This window comes from Babylonia areolata, chromosome 14 (assembly GCF_041734735.1).
Source record: "Babylonia areolata isolate BAREFJ2019XMU chromosome 14, ASM4173473v1, whole genome shotgun sequence".
NCBI classification, from domain to species: domain Eukaryota; kingdom Metazoa; phylum Mollusca; class Gastropoda; order Neogastropoda; family Buccinidae; genus Babylonia; species Babylonia areolata.
In genome coordinates, this window is record NC_134889.1 from 7,080,627 (window position 1) to 7,102,017 (window position 21,391).

Consider the following 21,391-nt stretch of genomic DNA (forward strand, 5'->3'; position numbering starts at 1 on the left):
GAAGGAGTGGGGGGGGGGGGGTAATAAGCATGATGTAAAAAAAACCCCAACAAACTGCCGTTTCATAGAGAGAGAGAAAAAAAAGAGAGAAAACCCCACATTACAAGCAAGCTGAAAACCTTGAAAGATTTGTATAGAAAGTTAGGGAAGGAATGTTTACACATTCAAAACACAGTTGTAAAAACGAATCAGCCACAACATTTGGTATGTATTAGCAAAAAAAAGAAAAGAAAAAAGTTCAATCAACCAGTTGCGTTGATAAAATGGGCGACAAAAAAAAAAAATGTAAAGGGTGGTGGAGTCAGGCAAATTAATTAAGATACACTGATTTAAAAAAAAAAAAAAAATCAACACCAATCATCATCCTCGTCGGAGTCCTCTTTTAAAGGGATGTTAATATCGCTACGCATTTCATAGCGTTCCTGTTTTCTCCCGGCCTTGGGTTTGAACCCATTGGGCAGGGTGGGGGTGGTTCGTGCCCGCCCCCCTCGACCACCAGGCCCCGAGGAACCACCCCCCCTAGACACCACACTGGCGTCGACGGGACTGTCAAACTGATGAGCTAGAATCCTACTGCGGTCAGACGTGCGTAAATCTGGCGACATCCCGCTGGGCACTCGTGGAGATGGCCCGCGATCGGAAACATGGTGCTGTCTGTCCCCCCTCTCTCTGTCCCCCCTCTCTCCCCGACTGCGGGACGAGCCGTCGCTGGGTGCGTGTCCCCTTGGGGCGGAAGTCCGCGAATAGGGTTTGTGGGAAGCGGTGCTGGCGGTGGTGTGGGCGGTCTCCCCTACTTTGCTCAGGTTGTTCCTCTCCGTGGGGCTGTAGGGTTCCGGACGAGCCAGTCGGCCTGGTGGGGGAATGTGATGGGACGGGGGCTGGTATGGGGGGGGCGCCTGTTGCCTGGCTGCAGCGGCCGACGACGATGACGGCCCCCCTTTGGGCGGGGGGTGGTGATGGTGGGGGTTGGGAGTTGGGTGAGGGTTGGGTCCTGCTGTCCCACTTCCCATCCCCACTCCGTTGTCGTCATGGGCGCCGCTGCGTGGCGGCACACGGGTCGGGGAGGCGGAGAGCCGGGGGAAGTTGATGTTGCCCGGGGACTTTGGCGCCTGGGGGATGGTGGGGGAGGGCATGACGCGAGGCATGCTCTCCTTCAGCTTCGGCTGTGACAGGTTGAGCGTGGCCGGCTTGGTCGGCGGGACCACGCCCGACACAGGAACGCTCCCCCCCACAACCACGCTCCCCCCCCTCCCACCAACCACCGGCACCGCTGCGTGTCCTGGCCCCATGCCCGAGGAGGGCGGGGCGGGGTTGGGCACGAAGGGCACGTTGGGAAGCTTGCGCGGAGTTCGTTTGGGTGGGGACTGGGCTCCGCTTCCGCCTCCGGGGCCCGGAGAAGGGCTGCGTGACCGGTCGATGAGGTTGGTGGACCCGTAGTACTCCTGGTGCGAGGGCGACTGCGACGTGTTGGGCGAGGGCGTGCGTGAGCGCGTCTCCAGCGAGGTGGAGCGGTAGAAGCCGTGCTCGTCCCGGTCACGCCCCTTCCTGTGGCCAGGGGAGGGCAGCGGGGAGCCCAGGACTGACGACTGGGACTGCAAAGGAGGCCGTCCAATGGAGCGCATCCGTGTGCGTCCCCGGGGCTGGGGTGACGGGAGGTTCTCCTCGTGTTTCACTGAGGGAACAGACGCATGGAGAGAGATTCAAGACTCAAGATGGTTTAGTTTTGTACTGGGCCTGGCCCTTTACAAGAGGAGCAAACAATGCATATAAAGAAAGAATCAAAAACTCAAATTTAGCTTCCTTATGTCCAGAGCTTTGTGTACAAAGTTAGCAACATTCATTGGCCCTCTACAAATGGAGTAAACAATGCATATAAAGATAAAAAAACCCCAACTATTCAGCTTCCTTATGTTAGAGCTTTGTGTACAAAGTTAGCAACATTCATTGGCCCTCTACAAATGGAGTAAACAATGCATATAAAGATAAAAAAAAAACACCCCAACTATTCTGCTTTCTTATGTCCAGAGCTTTGTGTACAAAGTTAGCAACATTCATTGGCCCTCTACAAATGGAGTAAACAATGCATATAAAGATTAAAAAAAAAAAACCCAACTATTCAGCTTCCTTATGTTAGAGCTTTGTGTACCAAGTTAGCAACATTCATCACTATTGTTTTGTTTTCTGCTGCCATCAGTAACACAAATTTAAACACAGATATTTTTAACAGGAAATAATTCAAGACAGGGGGGGGTGTGTGTGTGTGAGAGAGAGGTCGTGAGTGGTTTATGTAATCTGTATCTTTCTTTTCTTTCATGTAAAGCACCTGGAGCTCTCAGAGTGAATATACAAATGTACATGATGATTATTATTATTCAGTCAAGACAGCAGGTTTCAAGCACTGTTGATCAGATAATTTACCACTACTTCTAAACTCATCATCATTATTATTGTAGCCTGGGTAAATAGCTTGATTGAATGTTGAAAATGTCTTCTCTTAAAAACATAATCAAACAAGCAGCAACCACCACAACAAAAATTGATGACAGTGTCAAATCTCTCTCCACAAAGGCAAAGAACACACACACACTCAAATGAATTCATTGAAAAATACAGACAGATGTGGTAAGATGTTAAAAGTTATACAGAAATCAATAATAAAAAAGAAGAAACCTCAATGAAAGTTTGTTTGCAATGTCCGTCAGTTGTGATAATCCCTTCTCCTGTCCACCTGCTTCAAGAAGAAATCTCTCTTTCTCTCTCACTCTTCTATTTGTCCTCCTCATTTCTTCTTCTGCATTCACTCGTATGCACACGAGTGGGCTTTTACATGTATGACCGTTTTTACCCCGCCATGTAGGCGGCCATACTCCGTTTTCGGGGGTGTGCATGCTGGGTATGTTCTTGTTTCCATAACCCACTGAATGCTGACATGGATTACAGGATCTTTAATGTGCATATTTGATCTTCTGCTTGCATATACACACGAAGGGGGTTCAGGCACTAGCAGGTCTGCACATATGTTGACCTGGGAGATTGGAAAAATCTCCACCCTTTACCCACCAGGCGCTGTCACCGTGATTCGAACCCGGGACCCTCAGATTGACAGTCCAACGCTTTAACCACTCGGCTATTGCGCCCGTCTTTCTCATTTCAAATGTTCCAACTTTAACTGACAAATCTTGCCAAAATACAGTGCATGTACTTGTCAGAAATCTCAGTTCCATGTCATTATCTTTCCTGTATTCTGATATACATAATCTTTCCTTAACCCACCATGCACTGATCATAAAAAAACCAACTGATTTTGCTGCCTTTAATCCAGATATAATCATTTCAATGAAAGGTTTTTCAACCATCTTCACACACCCGTACCCCCCACCCCCTTCCCCACTCACTAGTTTTCAATGCTCACATCTCTACCTCCACCTCCACCTTCATCTCTCCCTACATGTCTCCATCTATCCACACATCCAAGCCATCCAATATCTCACCATGGTCTGCTTGGAAATCACCATAGTCGGCATGGAAATGACAAAGAAACAAAAACAGATGCAACTTTACAGATTTCATCTTCTTGTTGCCAAATAAATATATATATATTTTTTTTTTATAAACGCAAATTGAATAAAACACAAACAGATTTTCAAAATGACCTGAACTTCTATAAAAACAGAAAAGAAAAGAAAAAAATCATGGAATCAAAACAATCTGAACTCAACAATGGCATGCATACCACAAAAAAAAAAAAAAAAAAAAAAGAAAAAAAAAGAAAAAAAAGCACATGACACAACTCATAAATTTCCTTACTCTTAAGGCATTACTTGCACTAAGTTTTAGTCCAGAGCAAATTATGTACCCATGTTGGATTCTACCCTGTATGTGTCACTAGATTTTGCTGGCATCATTGTGGTTCTGTGTATGAACTTGAGATTGACACTGCTACGGATATATGAACTGCCCCCCTTGTGATCAGTTCACTGTCTGTATATTTTTTCTTTCTTACTGTGCATAGTTATGCTATTGGTCAGGAGTCTTTTTTTTAGTAGGTGTGGTGTAGTTTACATGGATTTGTCCAAACGCAGTGACACACCTCCTTGAGTAACTCAACTCAACTGTATTGTTTGGTGCCTTCAAAGTTATCTTGTTATTTTCCAGTATTTTTGTTGTTGTTGTTGGACACTTACTGCTGCCAAAAAGCGAAGCTCTGTACCAAGGTGTAGACAATATAGTGTGCATATTTAAAAAAAAGTATGAATAAATGAAGAACATATATGGATATTTATATAGCGCCTATCCGAGATTCAAACCCGAGACTCTCAAGATTGAAAGTCCGATGCTTTAACCACTCGGCTATTGCGCTCGGCTATTTCTTACTACGGCAAGAAAAGACCAAAGAAAAAAACAATCACCACTCACCGTAGGGTTTCTTGCGGTCGTGGTCAGCGATGGTGTGAGCCTGCTCCACCAAGTTAGTCACGGCCGCTGCGAAGCCCACGTCGAATCGCCGCGGCGACGGAGATCGTCTGGACGGGATGGGGGAGGCCCGCGGGGACCCGTAGGGGCTGTGGGCGCTGATTGGGGTGCGGGGGGAGATGGGGGAGGTGGGGGCCGAGGGGGTGTGGGCCCCTCCTCCCCCTCCCCGGTGGTGGTGGTGGTTGTTGTCGGGTAGTCCCACCCCTGCGATCCGCGGCGCGCTTCCATGACCCGCATGCTCCGGCCGCAACCCTCGGGAGAAGTCCTGTCGGTCATTGGGCTGGCAGGGGGGGCGAGGGAGGCGGGGGGAAAAACAAAACAAAGTCCAATATTTACTAACAAAAACCCAACAATCAAGTCCAAAATTTGCAAACAAAACCCCAACATTTACGATAAGTCCAGAATTTGCAAACAAAACCCCAACATTTACGATAAGTCCAGAATTTGCAAACAAAACCCCAACATTTACGATAAGTACAAAATTTGCAAAAACAAAACCCCAACGTTTACAGCAAGTCCTAAATTTGCAAACAAAACCAAACATTTGAAATAACTCCAAAATTTGCAAACAAAACCCAACATATAATCAGTCCTACAATCTTGTTCATCCAGAGAGAGATGAAACTTCACAACTCAAGAATGGACAAGTGGAACTTGCTTGTATATTTTGGCTGGTTTCACACCCTCTCCCACTGCACAAATGGTAAAGGAAAGTTTGGGGCTGGGTTGGACTGAGTGAACTGAATTCACAGCTGCGTCAATGTCACCCACAGCCAAATCAACCCTAAATTCTATATGAAGTATCCATAATCGGTCAACCTGCACAAACAAGCATTTTAATATATTGTCTTTTTCATGCTTTTCAGTACCTTTCACTGGGAAAAACGAAAGGCTGAGTGTGAAGTGTGGATATAAAGGAAAACATGTCTTTTTTAATTAAAAAAAAAAAAAAAATCATATGCATATGCAATCTTTTTCATGCTTCACTGTAAAAAAAACAAAAACAAAAAAAACCAACAACAAAAAACACACACACAAAAAAAACCCCTATACAACCCTTTTCATACTTTTCAATAATATTTTCTTGTGAAAACTGGATGAAAAACGTGAAAATCTTTTTCATATTTTTTACCCTTCACTAACAAAACTGAAAGATAGAGCGGGAAACGTTTTTTTTGTTTTGTTGTTTTTTATAAAAAAAAAAAAAAAAGGAAACAAAACACAGCTGCTTTCAACTTCTGTGCAACACTGACTGAAAAAAAAAATTGTTAAGAGAAATAGAAATTCTGAAAAAGTAAAAATTACACCAAAGAGACCAAGATTTTCAGCTCATTTTATTGCTGTTGACCTTTCCAAAACACCACCACCTGTTGGTCATTTTGTATTTGTATTTCCTTTTATCACAACAGATTTCTCTGTGTGAAATTCGGGCTGCTCTCCCCAGGGAGCGCATGTCGCTACACTTCAGCGCCACCCTTTTTTTTTTTTTTTTTTTTTTTTTCCTGCATGCAGTTTTATTTGTTTTTCCTATCGAAGTGGATTTTTCTGCAGATTTTGCCAGGAACAACCCTTTTGTTGCTGTGGGTTCTTTTACGTGTGCTAAGTGCATGCTGCACATGGGACCTCAGTTTGTCTCATCTGAATGACTAGTGTCCAGACCACCACTCAAGGTCTAGTGGAGGGGGAGAAAAATATCGGCAGCTGAGCCGTGATTCGAACCAGCGTGCTCAGATTCTCTCGCTTCCTAGGCGGACGCGTTACCTTCATCACTCCACATTTTTTGTCCCCCTGACTAAAGATTTGTTCATAATAAAAACCATTAAACAGAGAATGCGATTGCACCACAACACTGAAACGTAGAATCAATTCTGGCAAACCTATCAAAGCTGATGGCTTCTAGCTTACACCATTCAAAAGTGCTTTTCAAAAATAGAACAAAGAAAAAAAACAAACCCAAACAAACCCTGAGGCTGTTAGAAAAGACCAGCATACATAAAATCAGAAAAAAAACGTACTATTCACAACATACATAAAATCATTCATTGATATATTTACAACTGACATTCCAACATTATCTGGAACCTAAGCATTTCAACATGACTTTAAAAACACCACATTTCAACATGCTTTTCCTTCAACTTTCAGCATTCCCACTCACAATCACTGAATTAAACTTGTATCTAAAAGAGTAACAATTAAAAACAAGCATATCACTCTGCAAAACATGTAAAACTTACAATTAAAAACAAAACTGCAGTGAAATTAATTACAAAGCTACCAAAGTACAAGGGTACCTGAAGAAAGCCTTGCTTGTTAATCAATTTAGAGAAAAAAAACAGCTTAAAAGAAAGACTTGGGTTTTCTGTCCAATCTTATACTGTCAGATTGTGTCTTTTCTGGCATCAGTGAAAGATTTTCCTTAAATAGTTTATTAATCTATCTTTTAAAAGATAATTGATGGACTGTTTCATAAGACAGATCAAATTCAAAATCTAAACATTCATTGCTTTCAATTGTAATATTTGACATAATGAAATCTAAATGCACAAACAAAGCATGCGATGTAACATTTCATTTGTCAGATAACAATTATTCATCAGACTGGTTTTTTTTTAGACAGTGAACAAGGTTTGATTAAATATGTTCAACAATTTTTTTTTTTTTTTTTTTTTTAGACAGTGGTCTTGGTTTGATAAAATATATATTGAACAACATTTCTCTCTCTTCTCTCTCTCTTTTTTTTTTTAATTTTTTTAATTTTTTTTTAAGCGAACTTGGTTTGATAAATGTAGTCAAAAAAGTTTTTATTTTTCAGACAGTGAACTGATAAATATATTCAACAAAATTTATGTTTTTCAGACAGTGAGCTAGGTTTGGTAAAATTCATTCAACTAAAGTTTTTTCAACAATGAACTATGTCTTATAAAATATATTCAACAATTTTGCTTGCTTTTCTTCTGTACTGAACTAGGTTTGATAAATCATACTCAACAAAAGTGATGATTTTTGTATAAAAAAAAAATATATATATATAATATATAGTTGTTTTCTTTTCTTTCTTTTTTTTTTTTTTTTTAAAGAAATGAAACATTTGCAACAGCAAAGCTTCCACAGTGAAATATAACATTACATGGTCAGAAAAAAATTCCTTTTGATGTATTTCAGTATACATTTCAATAGATTTGGCATGCTAAATTAGCCTGTGGTTCTTTTAAAAAAAAAAGATTAAATTTTTTATATTTTTTTAAACTTAAGCCTATCATAATGTAAAATCCAAAGAAAAAAAACCAACACCAAAGTACTGAAAATAAACTATAACCAAATGACTCATATCATCAACATAACTCTAAATGAATATCACTAAATACTCGTATCTAACATACTCAAATGAACCAACATATTCATTCCATGACAATTCCTAAGAGACACAGAAAAAGCCTCGAAACAGGAAGCATTCTAACAAAGAAAAAGAAAGAAAAATATATATACATGCAAAAAATGCAAAATAAACACTGTACTGAAGCTACAGGTCTTGTGATGACTAGCAAATTAAAAAACAAAAAATCTTTTTTGCAGGCAAAACATGCAAACTCAATATAAATCAATATAATGTGAGACTTTGAAAAATAGGGTGAAGCAGAAATACTCCTACGCATGGTCCACACACTAAAACATCCAAAGTTCATTCATGCATATTTCAAGTACAAAAAAAACCCCATTCAATACCAATTGACAAATTGCATAACTAAAGCTTTCAAACTTCTTCCTTGTCCTTGTTTTATCACTGAAATTATTTGGTGGTTTTATGGAAACAACTTACACTGCATGCGCATCCCTGAAAACGGTGTAAATGGCGGGATAAATGAAAAAAAGATCATACACGTAAAATGTCACATGTCTGTATGAGTGTGTACGTGTGTGTAACTGAAAGCTGACTGAATGACACAGGAAACGAATGACAAGCACCACAATGGCAGCTGTCAGTCGGCTCTACCCAGGTAGGCAGCCTGTTGTGCAAATGACTGTAAAGCACTTAGAGGATAGGCACTGTGTAAGTACTCATATATATCAAACCCTCCTTTAGTTAGACGAGTAATGAAAATTGAAAATCAAACACATATGGAAGCCCGTTAATTGTAAAAACAGCTGAAAATAACATTAAACAGAAGTTGTTCTGACTTCACAAAACATTCACATGTTAAATATCAAACATTTGAATATCAAACAAATGGACCAGCCAAACACCCCCCCACCCCCAAACTAGCCACCTCTCCCAATACACTTGGCCCCAGTTTTCTGTAACCACCACTCCTGGCAAACAGGACGTCTCATCCTGTGTTGTTACTAGTCTTTGTTCTCCATCCTTAAGGAGAATACAGTACTACAGAACTATCCTTTTTTTTTTTTTTTTTTTTTAAGTCGATCCACTAATCCATTTGACAAAATACAGAGGTCATTGGATATCAAAAGCTAATCTCTGTTCATGAAAGGGAAGTAAAACACTACTTATCAAACCAGAACCCCCGCCCCCTGCGCCCCCCCTCCAAAAAAAAAAAAAATCGGTCATCAACGGAAGTGGTGTATGTGCACTGATAATGGCAATGCAACTGTCAGCAAGACAGAAAAACAAAAGACTACAAAAGAAAGAAGAAAGAAAGAAAAAAATCAGATGGTTTCAAGGAGGAACAGATCATGAGAGAAACGGAGAAGAAAACGTTAACAACAAACACCCCCCACAAAAATACCTAAAAAAGAGAACACTGCATCAGTCAACTCAAAATCCATCAAAACAAATGTGGACCAATTAAGATCATTTCACATTCAAATTCTAAAAGAAAAAAAAAAAGCATAAAATTATCTTCCCGCATGGCATGGCAAGAGAACTGGAGTCTCACCCAAGTTTCTCTGAGTTGGACTGCTAACAGTGGTGGGTTAACTCACTCAGTACGGCCAGTCCTCTCTTCTCCTCTACACAGAACCCTCGGATGTCCAGTGGGTGTCTGAATGACCCAACCTTTTGCTTCCGTCGTCAGAATTGTGGTATTCTTTGTCAACATTCACCTCTTCAGTATAAGAGCCTTCCACTTGCAATATTTTGATGATGGTAACTGGGGTGAAACGCTGTTAACGTTGTCTCTTTCGCCGTTCGTATGGAGAGAGTTAAGGGAAGGGACTTATCCTATCTCCCAGACCTCCTAGTGCCTGACCCCTTGGTATACACATGTGACCATACTATGTAGTCGAAAAATCAACTGGTCAGAACAATTTTGACGTTAGCGAAGCGTCAGAACAAACTGCGATCGAGCGTAACAAAATATGGTGACATCACAACAGCTGGTATCTCGGAATATCATCCCACTCTGCTCACACTCTATTTTGCAGCAAACAAGTTTGTTGGGAGGAAGGTAAAGGTAAAGATGTGTGCTGAAGGCATATCAGGCCCCACATCTACGGCACCTTGTATTGAAGCCACCATCCCCAATTCATATAAGCCTTATGTGCATTTTCACAAGATCAGGACTCGAAACCAAGAGATTAATTTCAGACACACACACACAAGAGAAAGAAAAAAAAAAAAGCAAAAAAAAAAAAAAGCTATTACATAACATGAACACCTGAACAACTGAAAGACCAACAATGAAACCGGTTAACCCAAAACCACTCACTCATTGCAACAAAACGTGCACACAAGCTATTTTCACAAACACACACAACAAAAAGTGGACAATCACAGCAAAATAAAAACAAACAAAAAAAACCTTGATACATTGCAAGATGTACAATGCTGCACAAAAAACGAAAACAAGAAAAGAAAACGTGAAAGAATCGACGAAAATAGAACAGAAAAACAAAACCCCACAGAACCATCATGCATTATATAAAAAAAACAAAAAACACTGCCACACAAAAAAACAAAAGAGAAAGAAAACCAGACAAAAAAAAGATAACAGAACAACAACATACAAACAAAATCAAAACATTTTTCTTTTCTTTTTTTTTTCTTTTCAATAACCCAACACGAGTACGGCAAAACGGGGAAGGGAGAGAGAAACGGAGGGGACAGCAGAAAATCCAAGACAAGAAGACTTTTTTTTTTTCACGTGGGAAGGGGGGGGGGGGGGGGGGGGGGGGATGGACCAAAACGACGAGCATCCAGCGACAAAGGGGGAGACAACCATGACTTGCGTGGTCACCTCGTTCAACTTAGACAAGGAGGTGGTGATGCGACTGGCAGCGAGAGCGATAAGGGAATTGTCCTGGCTTTGCAAGGACTGGTTGGAAACGCTGGGAACGTCCCTTAGCTCCAGGCTCTAATGGTGCAGAGGGCAGGACCGCAATAACAGCCGCATAAATCAGAGTCCATACATCCACTTGTTGCATACAAAGTTGTTAAAAAAGAAAGAAAAAAACTGAAGAAAAAGCCAACAGGCAGTAATGTAGAACTTAAGCAAAATGAGTACAAACCCAAATTATCAAAGAAACGGAAAACAAAAGCTGTGATCAGTTTCAGTAGAATAATGTGTGCTTAAAGATAATGAGCAAAAAACCAAAAAAACAAGCTATAAAGTAAACTATTCAAAATGCATAAAAAAAAGCAATTAAATATCAAGTAAACTACTCAAAATGCAGAAATAACGCTATTAAACATTTAGTGAACATTCTGAACTATTCAAAATGCAGAAAGGCCATTCCAAAAAAAAAGCAAAAACAACTGGTGATGACGTTACAGACAGATAAAGAAAAAAACAACATGTTTCCATTCTTATGGCACATATCAAACAAGTCTTAAATGACCGTTTCCATAACAGAGAGGGTTCAGACCTACTTTTGTCTGATTTTCGTGGAGATCTCCTGGTTATTTTTTAGTGAGAACTGTGTGCGCACTTCCTGTTTTTTCTCGATCACCGTAAGGCTACAATTTCCTGTCCTGACAAAAGGATTTTGAACAATTTTGGCGACTATTTTTTTGCAAGTTTACAAGATTCAGTTGTTTCTTTTATTTTATTTACGTCCTTTATTTTCTTTAATCTTCCATGTTTACTTCGAGCGTGTTTCTTGTCACATCTCCTCCATTACGTATTCAAACTGACCCGTTTATAAACACAGGTAGTGCAAACTCAAAAGCTAGTTAAGTGGTGGGCTACCCATGACATCATATGACCTACTTCTCGCTCTGCAAGCAACAGAAGTTCCCCCATGAAAGCATGCCTGCCAACCCAGCTTAATATCGACCCTTCATCCAAAATAGTCTGACATCCACAGAAATGTCAAGAGAAGGTGAGAAAAAGTGATAAATCAAATCATGCTGGTTTTAGCCCATCTGTCCTCACTGGGTTTATTAAATAACAGGGCTGATCAATTCTTAAAACCAGTGAAAGAGAACACCCAATAATGTTGATTAAAACAATGTTAACAAGAGAGGCAAGGCCTTCAAGACTCACTTGTGATAAATTAAGTTCCCTAGCATTAATTACAGAGTAATTTCCCTTCTTCACTATCTGCACCAAAACGTTTGCAAAATAAATAAAAATTCCATGCTTAGCAAAAGAAGTTCCTGTTTGAACAAAAAGTGATAATAATGACTCCTCTTGTTGTTGTGTCAGAATGAGAGGTCAAAGTGCCAAGTTTAAAGAATACAAAAAATATAAATATAACAGTAAATGCAGTTTGCATATAATTAGGTGCAATATTGTTTTAAACAAGATGACTGGAAAGAACTGAATTTTTCCTATTTTTATGCCAAATTTGGTGTCAACTGACAAAGTATTTGCAGAGAAAATGTTAAAGTTTACCACGGACACACAGACACACGGATACACACAGACAACCGAACAGCGGGTTAAAACATAGACTCACTTTGTTTACACAAGTGAGCCAAAACCACCTTTTCACACATCAATCATGACCTAACAGGATGATAGTTACTGTCACAAACCAGAGTTCAACAACAAGACATGAAATAATCAAGAAACAAACTTAAATGTGAGAGCCGAATTTGGAAACTCAGCCATTTCAAGTCGCACAGTCACAATCATAACACACACACACACACACACTTTCTGCGCTTCATCTCTCAATCCTTGATCTACACACACACACACAAAGACTGAATACTGTGTATACACAGTAAAAAAGCATCTTCCAGCAACAAAAGACCTGAAAAGAGAATAAACACCACCACCACCACCACCAAAAACAAAATGGGAAAAAGAAAGTGATCCAAATACCAGAACCCCCAAATTTTCACTGCCAGATACAATGCAGAAGAACGACATAAAAAAAATCCCAACTATACACATCCATGTTGGTAACACAGATCTTTTTTGCTTTGCTTTTTGCTACTTCAGAATTTGGGACATTTTGTTTTGCATATTTCGATGATGATGATGATTGGGGAAATGGAAGATGCTGCTAAGGAGATTCACTGAGGTTTGGGACGACTCGAAACAGCTGTACCCTCAGTAACAAGCCTGAGCAATATGATGCAGACACCTGCAGTGTTGACCAGGAAATCAGAGCAACACTTTTCAAAGACACACCCGTGACAAGGATGACCCTTGACTGTGTGGTCCCACTTCCGACTGGTGCCAACAGTGCATTCAGTTCTCACAGGTTCTCACAGTTGGTCACAGGCCCCCCCCACCCCCCAACTTCATACCTCATTGCTGTGGGTTCTTTTACGTGCGCTAAGTGCATGCTGCACATGGGACCTCGGTTTATCGTCTCGTCTGAATGACTAGTGTCCAGACCACCACTTAAGGTCTAGTGGAGTGGGGAGAAAATATATATCGGTGGCTGTGATTCGAACCAGCGCGCTCAGATTGTCTCGCTTCCTAGGCGGATGCGTTACCTCTAGGCCATCACTCCACTGTTACCCTCCAGATCTACCAACAGGAAATTCTTTTAAAAAGCATAAAGAAAATCCGGTCACTGGAATCCCTCAAATCTTCACCATGTAATATGAAGCAGGTGAGAAAAGGAAAAGATGAAAACAAATGCAAAAAAACAAAACAAAAAAAAACAACCCAACCCAACCCAACCCTCAGAGATCTACCAGCATGTGATTTAACACTTTGTACCCCGAGTCACGATGTATCTAACACCCAGTTGCTTTCCTCAGACCAAGTACAGGTATTTCCCTACTGCAGTCGGCATGTTCAGTTTCACTTTCTCAGCCAGTTGTCTTCTCACTTGCTGAGCACTTTTAGCACGTTGGCTTTTAGCCTCTACGTCATCTTCTCCTCTTCTGCGTTCGTGGGCTGCAACTCCCACGTTCACTCGTATGCACACGAGTGGGCTTTTACGTGTATGACTGTTTTTACCCCGCCATATAGGCAGCCATACTCCGCTTTCAGGGGTGTGCATGCTGGGAATGTTCTTGTTTCCATAACCCACCGAACAGCCGACATGGATTGCAGGATCTTTAACGTGCGTATTTGATCTTCTGCTTGCATATACACACGAAGGGGGTTCAGGCATTAGAAGGTCTGCACATATGTTGACCTGGGAGATCGTAAAAATCTCCACCCTTTACCCACCAGGCGCCGTCACCGTGATTTGAACCCGGGACCCTCAGATTGAAAGTCCAACGCTTTAACCACTCGGCTATTGCAGCCGTCTCTACGTCATCATTTGCTGGTGTTTTCAAGAGGACTGACTGTGATTCTGATGATGATGTGTGAGTTTTGTATATGAAGTATCAGTGTGACTTTGATGGTGCACTCTCTGCTGCAGGGCTGGTCCACCAAAACTACAGTGCAGCTGTACTGATGGGTACAAAGTTGTGTGCGTTTTGTGTATGAAGTATGGCTTCAACAATGCACTCTCTGTTGCAGGGCTGGAGCCAGCTGCACTGCTCGGACGGAAGAGCCTAGTTTGGTCATTACCCGCTGCTAACTGTGCGTAGTATGGAACTGACCAATAGCGTAGTTCGGTCAACGTAGGCATTTAGTCACATGTAACTGTCAAAAAAAGTTAGAACCAAGCAATGCAACTGGCTCCTGGTCAACAGAAACTGCAGGGCAGCTGCACTAATAGGGTACAAAGTGTTAACAGAAAAAAGAAGAAGAATAAAAACGCCTTAAAATACCAGGACCCCCCAAAAGCTCAAGCCTCCCAGCAGGTTGAAGAGGCAGGAAGAGAGAGGGAAAGGTAAGAGGAGAAGCGTAAAGAAACCCTCAGGATCCCCCGTGTTGTAGTGTAGAAAGAAAGGTACCTTAAAGGGATGTACATACACATCCTCCTCCTCAATGGAGAAGGAAGAGTTCACATAACCACCATACTTTCTGCTGTAGTGTGCCTGTGGGGGACAGAAATCATTATTCCACCCAGTAGGAACCCTGCATGATTTTGCTGTCATGGCCAACATTATCCTTGAATTGATAAAAAAAAAGAAAAAAAAAAGAAAGAAAAAACACAAAAGATGAGGAAGACGTACACAGAAGTGCTGTATACATCCACTGAATACCACACGCACTGTCTCTGATCAGTCATCAACATTTGTTACTGATGACTGGATGAATCTGTTCACACACACACACACACCACAGCCTCACGTGCAGACAAGATATCTTACCAAATACACTCACTAACACACACACAAACCACAGCCTCACGTGCAGACTAGGTATCTTACGAAACACGTTCACTCTCTAACACACACACACAAAAACCACAGCCTCATGTGCAGACTAGGTATCTTACTAAACACGTTCACTCTCTATACAAACACACAAACCACAGCCTCACGTGCAGACTAGATATCTTACTAAACACGTTCACTCTCTAATACACACACACAAAACCACAGCCTCACGTGCAGACTAGGTATCTTACTAAACACGTTCACTCTCTAATACACACACACAAAAACCACAGCCTCATGTGCAGACTAGGTATCTTACTAAACACATTCACTCTCTAATACACACACACAAACCACAGCCTCATGTGCAGACTAGGTATCTTACTAAACACATTCACTCTCTAACACACACACACAAACCACAGCCTCACGTGCAGACTAGATATCTTACTAAACACGTTCACTCTCTAATACACACACACAAAACCACAGCCTCACGTGCAGACTAGGTATCTTACTAAACACGTTCACTCTCTAACACACACACACACAAACCACAGCCTCATGTGCAGACTAGGTATCTTACTAAACACATTCACTCTCTAATACACACACACAAACCACAGCCTCATGTGCAGACTAGATATCTTACTGAACACGTTCACTCTCTAACACACACACACAAACCACAGCCTCACGTGCAGACTAGATATCTTACTAAACACGTTCACTCTCTAATACACACACACAAACCACAGCCTCACGTGCAGACTAGATATCTTACTAAACACGTTCACTCTCTAATACACACACACAAAAACCACAGCCTCACGTGCAGACTAGATATCTTACTAAACACGTTCACTCTCTAACACACACACACAAACCACAGCCTCACGTGCAGACTAGATACCTTATGAAAGACGTTCACTAACACACCCACCCAGCCACAAAGCCAATAATTAAAAAAACAAAAACCTTCTCACTTGCACACAAAATATCGTACCGTACACACTCACTCTCTAAGTCCCACACGCCCACAAAGCAAAAAACAAAACAGAAACCCCTCTCACCTGCACACTAGACGTTTCACTGTGAGCGCCTGGGTCCCGCCGACGCTTTGCACTTCCCTGCCGCAAGAAACTGAAAGAACGATGGTCAGGAGGGCCTTTATCAATGCTGCACAGCACACACACACCACACACACAGTACACACACCGCTGTCAATCACCCCCCGGGCAGGGGGCGGGGCAAGGCATGGTCATTAATTTGCATAATACATGCAAAAAGCGCATCCCCACCACCATGTTGTGCATGCCTCCACCTCCTCCTCCCCTCACCCTCCTGTGCCAGGGGTGACGACAGTGGTGTTGTACAGACTGACCACGTGCCACTGACGGAAAGGAAAGCAGGAAAAAGTTCGGAATAGAAAAGCAGACGGTACAAATGAGACCAGATTTAACGAATAAAACAATTATCAGCATTAAACAAAACAAAAAACCCCCCAAAACCACCTTCAAAAAGAACAAAAAAATAAAAACACCAACCCAAACCAAAGCAAAAAAATAACAAACAAAAAACCTGTATGGACTGCTAAGAATTCTTTTACAATTAGATATTTATTTGTTCTTTTCAACAATATAAAAGCAAAAATAACTCTAGAATCATAATCTGTTCACTTTTGTTCATTCTTGAGAAACTAAATCAGGTCCTCATTAGAAACTGATACAGTCTGTTTGACAAGATTGCTTTAAGTCTCACAGGAGATAAACTAACAACAGCATTTAAACACTGAACCTACATTATGCTCTTGCAGTGGACAATTTTACACACTAACGTCCTTTAAAAAAAAAAAAAAAAAAAAAAAAAAAAAAAAAATTACACAGAAGAATTTGTATATCATGTAAACAGAAATAAAAACTAAACTAATATGGGGAAAAACAAAACAAAACATAAAACCTTGGAAAAGAATTAGAAAAAAAACTCAATTCAAGACAGCACAACCATAATTCTTCTTTCATACACGTTTTCTTACGTCACAAATTTTCTTGTGTGTGTGCATTGCAGGAAATCACTACATATCTGCCTTTGAATGAATGAATGATATAGATACTTTCCTTTGTTTCAAAGTCAGCTACCCATTCACACCTGCATGGAGTCAGGAGTTTCAGTTTCAGTAGCTCAAGGAGGTGTCACTGCGTTCGGACAAATCCATATACTCTACACCTCATCTGCCAAGCAGATGCCTGACCAGCAGCGTAACCCAATGTGCTTAGTCGGGAGTCAGGAAATACGGTGTACAGTGTCTGTCCTAAGGACACAACACCATGCCAAATGATGCCTCAAATTCTGATCACTGGTCAACACTGGATCGGAAGACCAACACCTAACTGATTCTGCCTGTATATTCTGCTTGTTCTACATTTGGAGATAATATTCATGCTATGTGAACAGAAAAAAGATCACTCATTTGTGGAAACAAGTTTCAGGGGTGTGTGTGTGTGTGTGAGTGACAAATTATGCATAGTGCATTTACCATATGTCTGACATTGTGCCAATCAATTTCTACCATGCCATTATGCAATGCCTCTGAAAAGAAAAAAAAAAAAATCAAGAAATGGTTGTGTTGACTTAAAAACACTATACAGTGCAGTGGTACATAAACAACTGAAAGTGAATTTTCAAATGCCAAATTAATTAAAAAAAACAACAAAACAAACCAACCCACAAAAACACATCCCAAGATAAAGATACTGAAAGTCACTGTATATATACTAACTGTAAGACCTGAACAAGTCAAATAACTTCACAAAAATCTGAGCTAGTTTATTCTTTCAAATGATTCATTGTATACATTCCGACCTGAGTTATCAGAAATGCTGTACCACTGCACTGTTCAAAAATCAATCCATATCAATCCCAATGCATGCACACAGCCTTTCTGGAAGCTGTTTACTTTTTTTTTTCTCCAGAGTTTTACTGAATAACTGCCAGAGATGAGTATTTTCCACTCAAATCTGGCCACTGAAGAGATTAACTTATACTTAATTCTTTTACTGAGATAATAAAGTTATTCTGAATGTGATTTTTCCTTTTACTCTGTTTCAAGGGTACAGGTAGGAGTCTCCTCTTCAACAACCAAATTTTTATGCTGATGACGCAAAAGCTGCTTTGTATATCTCTTCCTTTCATTTACAGTCGTTTTGATTTGAGGGGGGCACAAGCGGAAGTCTCCAGAAAGACTCTAAACACACAAAATAAACAGAACATAAAAACAGAAATCAAAATTTCCCTGCACCTGTGGCCCCCATCCATGTTGTCATCAGAGTGTTCCGAGTCCAGACTCTGACTCGATCGAGCGGTGGACGATGTTCTCATGTGTCCCAAGAACCGTCGGAACAGTGAGGGGGGCCTCTGTCGACACAACACCACCACACACACACACACACACACCAGCTGTTAGAGACGGCAGTGTGAATGAATGACAAATGAAATGAATACGTCTTCCGAGCAGCACAAACACATAACACTGGTAGTTTACAGATGGCACTATGAATGAATGAATGAATGACAGATGAATTCTGTTCTCACCAACATAACCATATACAACACGGCTGGTTAGAGATGGCGGTGTCCTTGAATGAAATAAATTCCTATTGACACAAACACCAACAGACACAGCAGTGTGCTTGAATGACATCAATGAATTCTGGTCTTCCTCTCCGACACAAACACAAGCAACACCGGCAGTCTGTGAGACGGCAGTCTGAATGAATGGCACAAGTGAATGACACGACATCTGTGTACATGAACAACAATCATGAGGATGTTTTGTAAGAGTCATTGATGGCATGATAAAATTTGTCGTCACTTCTGAAGACACATACACTCAAGTCATATACATACCTCCAGTACAAGCAATCTCCAAGACGTGTAACATCAAATTTAAAAAAAAAAAAAAAAAAAAAAAAAAAAAAAAAAAAAAAAAATTCAGAAAAGCTGAAACATTCATTTTTATCTCTTTGAACACACATGGCGGGAATTACTGCCCGTTCAGAGTCACTCTATACCTTCACAAACACTAAGAACTGCCAACAAAGTGAAAATAAATCACCCTCAAATGAACACACATGTACAAACCATAGACTGGTGTGAAAACACAAAGAACAGTAATGGAAATCATGTATGTCCTTAAAAAAAAAAAAAAAAAAAAAAAAAAAAAAAAAAAAAGGAAAGAGAAAATTGATCTTGAAAAAAAAAAAAGGTTTTATGTCAAGAGTAAATGACGGAATATGAATAAAGCAGTATGAAGAAGGATATCAGAGGTATGAATAAGTCATGAAAAGGGATACTCAAGAGGATATACTGAAAACATCACCAATGCTATGACTGACTTCAGCCATCAAAAACTGTCTTTACTCTCCACCTTGACCAAAAAGGCTGCTCATCTGCAATCTGTGAAACCAAGTGCCACCTTAACTCTATCCAACTTCTTATTCTTATTCAACTTCAAAGTCATACCAAATCAAAATATTTTGTGGGTTACTTCACTTTATTTCAGTGTCATCGTTTATTTTATTCATCTATTTCTTTTTTTAAATTTCTAATCAATTCTTTTTGCTTTTTGGGGGGGTGGGGGTGGGAGATATATTACAGAATGTTTTTTTTTTTTTTATATTACAAACTGACATATCAATATCAACATAAAACATGCAGATACATAGAGATATGTCAAATGTTCTATTTTTTTCAAATACATGTATGAAGAGATAATACATATGTTCCATTTAAAAATTTTACTAATAAAAACCATGCAAAAAGAGAGAGAAATAAATGCAAAATTGAAAAAATTCAAAAAAACAAATCCAGTGACAAAAAAACAAAACAAAACAAAAACAAATAAAAACCCAGAAAAGTGTACGTTTCCACAATCAAATATGCCCAATATCATTGAAGTTCTTCAAGATGCAAAGGAATAAATATGAAGAAAAGAGAGATTCTGAAATTGGTGCAAGACATCTAGAATAAATATAGCTTCAAAAAGGTTTCAGTAACAACAAATCTGAAATAAGGAAGGGGAAAGGGTATTTTCTATCAAACATATTTTATACGTCTTTATCTCTGGGTATTTGTGGCATTTTCATTTGTTTGATGTGTGTGTGTGTGTGTGTGTGTGTGTGTGTGCGAGAATCAATGATGGGACCATTTCAGATCTGAGGTTTAGCATTCAAATATCATTTTCGTCATGTCTGGTTGACATGTTGTCCAACATTTTGAGTCATAAAATATTTTTCAGTTTATCATCTTGGTTACTAAAAGAAAACTTTATGCTGGCCATGGCCTTTCTTTTTACCCCAGAAAACAGCAATCACATCAGCATTTTCTCACCTTCTAAGTACATTTTCAATAGCTGCAGCTGTGCTGTGAAAACACAGGACTTGTCACCACAAAAACCTAGAAAACCCGTTTCTACCAAATGCCTCAACAGCCGCTATACTTATACTACATGCTATGTAGACTTAAGCCAGCAATGCTCTATACTCCTTACACTACACAGACTTAGGACAGCAATGTCTCTATTATGCTACATAAATTTATGCCAGCAATGCTCTGTAACCCTCACTAAACAGATTTGCACCAGAATTGCTCTCTAATCCTTAATACAGAGACTTGCATCAGCAACGCTCTCTAATCCCTGTGCTACATACTTGTGCCAGCAATACTCTCTGAGCACCACACTTCATCTAATCTTTAAGCTACATAGTTACACCAGCAGTGCTCTCTCACCTCTATGCTACATACAGTTGCGCAAACAATCCTCTCTAATCCTTATACGACACAGACTTACACTAATGCTCTCTAATTCTTACACTACATAGATTTAGCAATGTTCCCTAATCCTTTTTACACATACATTTGTTCTTTAATCTTTCGGCTGCACTGACTTATGCTAGCAATCTTCTGTAATCCTTACACTACAAAGATTTATGCCAGCGATGCTCTGTAATCCTTACACTACAAAGATTTATGCCAGCAATGCTCTGTAATCCTTACACTACAAAGATTTATGCCAGCGATGCTCTGTAATCCTTACACTACAAAGATTTATACCAGCAATGCTCTGTAATCCTTACACTACAAAGATTTACACCAGCGATGCTCTGTAATCCTTACGCTACAAAGATTTACGCCAGCAATGCTCTGTAATCCGTACACTACAAAGATTTATGCCAGCCATGCTCTGTAATCCGTACACTACAAAGATTTATGCCAGCAATGCTCTGTAATCCTTACACTACAAAGATTTATGCCAGCCATGCTCTGTAATCCTTA

At 40.2% G+C, this 21,391-nt stretch overlaps 1 protein-coding gene across 1 annotated transcript in view; it reads right to left on the reverse strand.

Annotated features, from left to right (window-relative positions):
* Positions 1–331: 331 nt before the first annotated feature.
* The window catches only part of LOC143289786 (voltage-dependent calcium channel type A subunit alpha-1-like), a 160,923-nt gene continuing 139,863 nt past the window's right edge, over positions 332–21,391 (reverse strand). Inside the window, exons 39-42 of the mRNA XM_076598918.1 lie at positions 18,357–18,472; positions 16,132–16,237; positions 4,417–4,753; positions 332–1,672 (exon numbers count right to left, since the gene is read on the reverse strand). Coding sequence (XP_076455033.1) covers positions 348–1,672; positions 4,417–4,753; positions 16,132–16,237; positions 18,357–18,472 — 1,884 coding nt within the window. The 3' untranslated portion in view covers positions 332–347. The remainder of the gene's footprint in view (positions 1,673–4,416; positions 4,754–16,131; positions 16,238–18,356; positions 18,473–21,391) is intronic.